Source organism: Papio anubis, chromosome 4, assembly GCF_008728515.1.
Source record: "Papio anubis isolate 15944 chromosome 4, Panubis1.0, whole genome shotgun sequence".
NCBI classification, from domain to species: domain Eukaryota; kingdom Metazoa; phylum Chordata; class Mammalia; order Primates; family Cercopithecidae; genus Papio; species Papio anubis.
Window position 1 is genome coordinate 117,783,954 of NC_044979.1, and position 8,680 is coordinate 117,792,633.

An 8,680-nucleotide genomic window follows, 5' to 3' on the forward strand; every position below is an offset into this window, starting at 1 on the left:
CCATCAGCAGATAAATGGATAAAGAAAATGTACATATTCACAATGGTGTACTACTCAGCCATAAAAAGAATGAGATAATGTTATTTGCAACAACATGGATGGAATTGGAGATCATTATGTTCAGTGAAATAGATCATGCACAGAAAGACAAATATCACATATTCTCACTTATCTGTGGGAGCTAAAATTTAAAACAATTAAACTCATGAACATAGAGAGTAAAATGATGATTACCAGAAGCTGGGGAGGGTAGTGTTGAAGACAGAGAGATGAGGATGGTTAATAGGTACGAAAAATAGAAAGAATAAATAAGACCTACTATTTGACAGCACAATAGGTGACTACAGTAAAAAATTACTTAATTGTACATTTTTTTTTTTCATTTTGAGAGCAGGTACTGTTTATTAAACTGACGAGACTCAAAAAATAATCATGGTAGACACCTTAGTTCATTCTTCTAATAAGCCTGTTGATCTGGTCCTCCCTATTGCCAGCATCTCCACCTTCTACAAAATGAGTGGTCTTTTTCTTCATTCCACCTCGTGGAGAAGATAATTTGAAAGGCCACAGGAAGTCATTTGCCTCTTTGAAGCGTTTTCCAACAGTATAGATCTCATGAATCAGATCCTCCATGCAGATGATGCCATATTTACCAAGAGATCGAGCAATCAAAGCGTTATCTGTCAAAGCAATTCGCTTCTTATTGATTTTGCCATAACCACGCTTGTAGATTAGCTCATTTACTGACTTCAGATTGGGGTACCCCCATGCAATATATGGCTCTACAATCCTCAGCATGTTAATCGAAGCCTTGTTGAGCTTCACAAAGTTTCCATTGAAGATTTGACGAAGGCGCAGAAGCTGCAATACCTTTCGGACCTTTGGGCTCACGCCATTGATACCTCTGATCCTGATGACAAACGCGGATTTGGGTTCAGCAGGTACATAGAAGTTGCCAGCTTTTCTTGCCAGCCTCGCCATTCAAATTTCAGTTCTGTACATCTGCCTGTATTCCTTGTGATAGTGCTTCGCTTTTTCATAGATAAGCTTCCTCCTTGCCTTTCGAAGCATCTTTTGGGCAAACTTCTTTCTCAGGCGCTTGATCTTCAGCTCTGCGAAATTCCTTTGCTTTTTCTTAAGGGTTTCTGGCACAGCAGGAACCTTCTTCTTCTATTCCGCACCCTCCATGGTTCCAGCCGGAAAAAGAGGAACTTAATTGTACATTTTAAAATAACTAAAAGATTGTAATTGGATTGTTTGCAACACAAAGGATAAATGCTTGAGGGGATGGATACCCCATTCTTCATGATATGATTATTTCACATTGCATACCTGTATCAAAACATCTCATGCACCCCATAAGTATATATACTATGTACCCACAAAAATTTAAAAATTTTTGAATTCTAAATAAGAAAATAATATTTAAAGAAATAATAGCTGAAAAAGTTCCAAATTTGATAAAAAGCCATGAATCTACACATCCAAGAAGCTCAACAAATTTCAAGTAAGACAAACTTAAAAAGACTCATGCTGAAACCTATTATAATCAAACTGTTGAAAGACAAAAACACAGAGAGAATCTTGAAAGCAGAAAGAGAGCAATGCCTTGTCATATAGAAGGAAGTCTTCGTTGGATTATCACCTGATTTTTTCTTCAGAAACCATGGAGGCCAGAAGAGAGTGGGATGACATATTTAAAGTGCCAAAAGAAAAAAAATTCTATATATGAGAAAACTGTTCTCCCAACTGAAGAAAAAACTAACATATTCTAAGATAAATAAAAGCTCATGGTGTCTCTACCACTAGACCAACCCTTCAGGAAATGCTAAAGGGATTCCTTCAGGCTGTAGTGAAAGGACATAGAGAGTAACTCAATGCCACATGAAGCAATCAAAATCTCCAGTAACGGTAATAGAGAGGTAAATATGAAACCAGTATTATTGTTTTGGGTTTGTAACTCCTTTTTTTATTTCCTACATAATTTAAAAGACAAATTTATAAAGCATAATTATACATCTATGCTTATGGGTACCCAATGTGTAAAGATGTAATTTCTGACAACATAAAGAGGAGTAAATCCCAGTGAATATAGATCATAAGGAGGAAAAAAAAAGAGGAGCAGAGCTGAATAGGAGCAGAGTATTTGTATTCTATTAAAGTTAATTTGGTATAAATTTAAACTATATTGTTATAAATGTAGGGTCTTAGTTGAAGTCCCCGTGGTAGCCACTAAGAAAATATCTAGAAAAAATACAAAATGAAAGAGAACAGAATCAAAACAGTACACTACCACAAAGCAATTAAACACAAAAGAAGGCAGTAAAGAAGGAAATGAACAAAAAGATAGAAGGTATAGATTTTCTAAAAGATAGAAAAATGGCAGAAGTAAGTCATTCCTTATTAGTAATTAATGTAAATGAAAATTGATTAAACTTTCCAATCAAAAGGCAGAGGCTGGCAGAATGAATTTAAAAACATGATTCAACTATATGCTGCTTACAAGAGATTTACTTTAGAATCAAAACTGAAATTTATAAAACATGGCTGAAAGAAATAAAGAAGACCTAAATAAATGGAAGGACAACTTGTGTTCATGAATTGGAAGATTTACTATTGCTAAGATGGCAAAACTACCTAAAGCTGTCCACAGATTCCAAGTAATCTTTATCAAAATCCCAACAGCATGATACTGGATAATGATAGACATATAGACCAATGGGCTAGAATATCCAGAAATAAACTAACTCAACTATAGCCAATTCAGTTTTTGGAAAGGAGGACAAGGCATTCAAAGATCCCTATAGGGAAAGAGTAATATTTTTAGCAAATGGTCCTGGGACAACAGGCTTTCCACATGCCAAAAAATGAAGTTGGATCCCTTGCATCATATAAAAAAATGAACTCAAAATGGGTCAATTACCTAAATATTAGAAGAGCTAAAACCACAAAACTCTTCAAAAAAGATTTAGCAATGGGTTCTTGGATATGACACCCTTAAAATTACAAACCTTTGTGTATCAAAGGACAGTATAAAGAAAGTGCAAAGACAACCCAGAATGAAAGAAATATTTTCAAGTGATATATCTGAGAAGGGTTTAGTATCTAGAATACATAAAAAACTCTTCCAACTCAACAACAAAAGGACAAACAACTTAATCAAAAATGAGCAAAAGACTTTAATGGACATTTCTCCAGGGAACACATACAAACGGTCAATAAGCACATAAAAAGATGCTTGACATCATTAGTCATTAGAGAAATAAAACCATGATGAAACATGACTTTTCATCCACCAGGATGGCTGTAATGAAAAAAAAAAAGGAAAAAAAAAAGTTAGTGGAAATGTAGAGAAATCGGACTTCTTGTTTTAATCCATTTGTGTTGCTGTAAAGGAATATCTGAGGTTGGGCAATTTATAAAGAAAAGAGGTTTATTTGGCTCACAGTTCTATAGGCTGTACAAGAAGCATGGCACCAGCATCTACAGCTGGTGAGGGTCTCTGGCTGCTTTCACTCATAGTGGAAAGCAAAAAGGAGCCAGCATGTGCAAAGACCACATGGTGAGAGAGGGAGCAAGAGAGAGTTGGGAGAAGTCAGGTTCTTTTTAACAATTAGCTCCCACAAGAACTAATAGAGTGACAACTCATTACTGCAAGGATGTAACCAAGTGATTCATGAGGAATCTGTCCCCATGACCCAAATGCCTTCCATTAGGCCCCCACCTGCAACATTGGGTGTCAGATTTCAACATGGGATTTGGGAGGACAGATATCCAAAATATAGCACTCCTCCTACACTGCTTGTGGGAATGTAAAATAGTGCAGGCATTGAGGAAAACAGTGTGGTGGTTCCTCCCCAGAAATCTCATTCCTAGGTATATACTTGAAAGAATTGAGAACAGATGTTCAAATAAGCACACGTACACACTTATGCACAGCATCACTATTCACAATAGCCAAAAGATAAAAGCACTCTAAATGTCCAGGAACAGGTAAATGGATAAACAAAATGTGGTATATACATACAATGAAATATTATTTAGCTACAAAAAGGAATGAAGAACATGCTAGGATATGGATGAGCCTTAAAAACATTATGCTACGTGAAAGAAGTTAGATAAGAAAGATCACACGCTTTATGATCTTTTTTATAACAATAACTGGGTTGAAACTTTGATTTTAATGCGAGATCCATGCCTTAAGTTGTCAATATATTAAAGAACAAATTTCCAGTGTGCTGGGGGTTGTGGATTGTGATATTTCTCAATATGAAACTACACACTGCACATTCTGCAATAATTTTTTGGGGAACTGTGTGATGAGCAACAGTCTCTGGTTGTCAAAACCTCCCAAGTGCAGTCACTTAAATTTAGAAAAGGTAAATTGTATAATATGTTTGCAATAAATATATTAGAAATCCTTAACTTTAAAGCAACATATATGACTACAAAATTTGCAAAAAGCAAACCACAATTCTAAAAGAAAAGAAGGTCCTTTCTAAATTTTCTATTTAAAAGCCAATATTACCTTTACAATCAGAAATAAAAAACAAACAAAAAAGCTTTGATAATGTGCAGGTCACCTCCAGCACTTTCCGTGGCATTTATTTACAAATATGAGTCATTCTGTTGAGATCTCTCTCACCAGGCAGACATATAGAGAAATGGTTTTTAAGGATCATTACTTAGGAAGACTTACCTACAAGAAGAAAAGTCAATGTAAACATTGTACTTAGAATAATCTTCCATGATCGAGTTACCCTAAAAGAATAAAAACAATGATTAGAAAAAGAATTTAACAACATCATGCATTTAACTTGGACTTTAGCCACTACTCCTAAGTCAACAAACTTAATTATTCTCATTCTTGCTTAATCTAGGTTGAGCCTATGAATTACTTTAATTTCCAATCCACTATTTTTTAAATCAAGAGATCATTTTCGTGATGATACACACTTACCAGCATATATGTGAGCACATAGATTTAGTCATACCTCTCGCTTTCACATATGCAATGCTTATGCTAGTATATGTCTATTTATATTCTTAAAATGCTTATAAGAAAAAAACAAAGGCGGTTTTCTAGAGGTCTCAAATGTAGAATTAGCTACGAAAAAAGAAAAAAAATAAAAATCAGGCTCTAATTTTATGGAAATTCGGTATTAAGATAAAAAACTATGACAATTAACAAATATCTGATAAAATTCTTTGAAGTCATCATGACCTTTTTTCCTACTCTGTGTTGAAGTATAGTATGCTATACAAATACGATTTGTGTTCTTTTCTGTATAATTGTACAGCCCAGTGATGCTTCACAGAATGAACACATCCATGAAACCTCACCCAGGACTGGAAATTGAGCATACTCAGTTCCGTGAACTGAATTGCACTCCTCCTCCCAACACAAACACACACCACACACACATTCATTTGTTGAAGCCCTACCCTCATTGTTACTGTATTTAGAGATAGGGTCTTTAGTTGCTAATTAAGGGTAAAAGAGGTTATCGGTGGGACTCTAAACTAGCAGGATTGTTGTCCTTAGAAGAGGTGGAAGAGAGACTAGAACTTTTTCCCTCTTTGTGCAGTCAGAAGAAAGGTCACATGGGGACACAGTGAGAAGGCAATCCAGGAAGAGAGCCCTCACTAGAGACCAAATCAGCTGGAATCTTGGACTTCCTAGCCTCCAAAACTGCGAGAAAATAAATTTCTGTTGTTTCAGCCACCAAGTCTGTGGTATTTATTGTTGCAGCCCGAGCAGATAAATACACCAAGCCCATCAGAAGCCCATCTTGTGCCCTCATCAACCCTATACCTCCCACCTCTGAAGGTACCTGCTCTCCTGAGCTCTATCCCCATTAAGTAGGTTTGCTGGGTTTGAACCATCTATAAATGGACCCATGCGGGTATGGGCCCTATCTGTCTGCCTCCTGTTCCCAGCCTTATGTCTGTGAGAGTCAACTGTGCTGTTGTGTATAGCTGTGGTTCATTCATTCTTCTAACTGTATAGTATTTCATTGTGTGACTATACCATGTGGTTATCCATCCTAACATTGATGGGTGTTCGGGGCTATGATAAACGATGGAGTTATAAATATTACTACAAGCAATGCAGCTATGAACATTCTTGTACATGGTTTTTGATGAAGACAAATATGTATTTCATTTAAGTATATTCTCAAGAGAGGCATTGCTGGGTCATAGGATACATGCATAATCCGTTGCAGTAGATTTTGCTCAGTTTTACAAAGTGGTTGTAATGATAACCTTTTCACATCCAACCTTTTAAAAAGCCCTAAAGGGTGGATGGGGAGGGAAGCTAAAATGATCACATTGAACTAAGGTGAAAGTTGTAAACTTCTGGATAAAGTATTACAAGTTGGCAAACTAAAAATTTCTACTTAAAACATAAGAAAAATCACATAAGATGAATCATTTGTTAACTGTATTCACTAGAGTGGGCCACCTAATTCTCCCAGAACAGAATCTTTAAGTAGCTTATCTCCCCTACATAAAGCAGTCATGCCTATTAGCCATCCAAGAGTGTGAGACAGTGTGGAAAGCAACTAAGAAGAGAATTTTCTTAATTCTCTTCCCTCCAGGGAAGTATATTCTGAAACCTCTTGCTTTTAACTATTATTGGAGATGTGGAGAGCGGTAAGGGGTCCACTGTATAAAAAAGTTGTTCATAGGTCAATTGTGGTCTATAAGAGCTCTTCTGGTGGGCTGCATTAAATGAAAATTATCACATTACCATATTTACCAAAGATTAATTCCAGTGTTTTTTTTTTTTTTCTACTAGAAAACTTGCTGCCAGGCTCTGCATTGCAAAATTCCTTCGGTGCCTTCGCCCAGCCAGTGGGATTCTGCCACTTGGGGCAAGCATATTTTGTTATTAATGTGATTTTGAAATGCTGCTCTACTTGTACTAATAACTTTGTAGTATTCCTTTTATTTTTATTGATAGTTTTGTTTCTGTGCAAGTGCTTCATTGTTACCAATAGGAAGGTTATTTCATCACCATTCATAATGCAGATGGCCACCACGCCCAGCCAGGGCATGGACATGCATCTGCCTCTCTGCTTCAAGGGCCTAATTGTATCATATGTCAAACCCACTGAATAATACAAAGCCCCCCACCCCATATATCTACTACTTTTCTATGGCAAATCTGGATGTTTTGCTGTGTTTGCTTCAGTGCTTTTCTAATAAAGTTTTTGTTTTTCCAGCAGGCAGCACATGGGCAGGGCGTTTGTAAATAGGTTTAGGGTCTTTGGATTCCCTGCTACAATAATCCCCACATATGTTCTCACTAGAGGAAACAGGGTGATTCACTCAAAATACGCATCCCCTACCAGAGTCTTTAGTCAATTATCACCCGCGAATGTAATAAATGCCCCTCTGCGCCCAGAGTCCTGAGCCCGGTGCTAAGCTCTGCATACCACCAAGACTATACAAGCGAGGCCAATGACAAAAAAAAAAAAAAAAAAAAAAAAAAGTGAATTATCTGGATGGTTTTAAGTTCCTGCTGCTGCAGCTCATTCTTTTAAACAGGATGGCTTTCCTTTCTTAATCCTTGTCCCCAGTCTGCTGTTATTAATCCAGATACTGTTGACATAGAAGTATTGTGATCAAGCGTAAGTACTGTGATCAAGAGAAACCTTCAAAGGAAACTATTTGGAAATGATTTTCTCTATAAAGGAGGAAAACACTGTCTGTCAGGTAACAGGTAACAGGTGAACAGGACACAAGTGACAGATGTAACACATACAACCTACAATTTCAGGCACACCATTCTGCCGTGTTTACCTACCCATTCGCATCAGGGTTTTCATCCTCTGATAGCAAAGTGCTGCCACTGGTGCTACCGCTGGTGTCTTCAGAGCAACCTCTAAAAAACATGGCAGCCCTTCTTGCCTTTGCTTTTCCACTCATGATCCCCTACCAAAGAACAAACAGCTGGTAGGATGAAGAGCAACATTTGTCCTCATTCCTATTTTATTAAAAACATGAAGCTATACATACAGTTTTTAAATTTGTTTTGTTTAATGTCTTCTTCCTCCACGGGTGTTTCTTCTTGAAGAAGGAATTTTGTAAAGCTTCTGAGTCTTCTGTTGCATCATCCTCCGTGACACCTCATAATGCAGATGGCCACCACGTCCAGCCAGGGCATGGACACGCATCCGCCTCTCTGCTTCAAGGGCCTAATTGTACCATATGTCAAACCCACTGAATAATACAAAGACCCCTCCTCCCATGTACCTACCACTTTTCTATAGCAAATCTGGATGTTTTGCTGTGTTTGCTTCAGTGCTTTTCTAATAAAGAAAATATCAGAAATACAATGGTAGACCCCCAGGTATCCTGAATCTCAGCCCTCTCTCTTATTTTCCACAGATAACTACAGCCTGAAAATTGATATACTCTATTCTCATTATTTTTGATACTTTACTATGTAAATGTGTATCTACAAATAATATTGTTTTCATGCTTAAAATGTAGACTAAATGTCATGCCACTCTTGGTTTTCTTACAATATTATCCATCTTGAAACATTAACTCCACTCAGTTTAATTGCTCTATGGTATTTCATTGTATATACATGACAGTTCATTTACCCGTCCTTCTATAGATGTATACTTATGTTGTTTTCAGTTTTTTTGGGCAAAGAATAATGCTC

The 8,680-nt window shown here is 36.8% G+C and overlaps 1 protein-coding gene and 1 pseudogene across 5 annotated transcripts in view; both read right to left on the bottom strand.

Moving 5' to 3' along the window:
• SUN3 (Sad1 and UNC84 domain containing 3) overlaps positions 1-8,161 on the bottom strand; it is a 53,818-nt gene extending 45,657 nt beyond the window's left edge. The window contains exons 1-3 of one of the 4 annotated variants that reach the window (XM_031665409.1): positions 8,026-8,161; positions 7,814-7,941; positions 4,700-4,761 (exon numbers count right to left, since the gene is read on the bottom strand). In XM_031665409.1, the coding sequence (XP_031521269.1) occupies positions 4,700-4,761; positions 7,814-7,935 (184 nt within the window). In that variant the 5' untranslated portion in view covers positions 7,936-7,941; positions 8,026-8,161. Of the gene's footprint in view, positions 1-4,699; positions 4,762-7,813 lie in introns of all 4 variants that reach the window. The other 3 variants (XM_031665410.1, XR_004183273.1, XM_031665408.1) reach the window with 3 other exon arrangements.
• Positions 370-1,204, bottom strand: LOC101021098 (annotated as a pseudogene). The gene has a single exon (XR_644805.3). The product of XR_644805.3 is annotated as a 60S ribosomal protein L7 pseudogene (transcript).
• Positions 8,162-8,680: the final 519 nt, after the last annotated feature.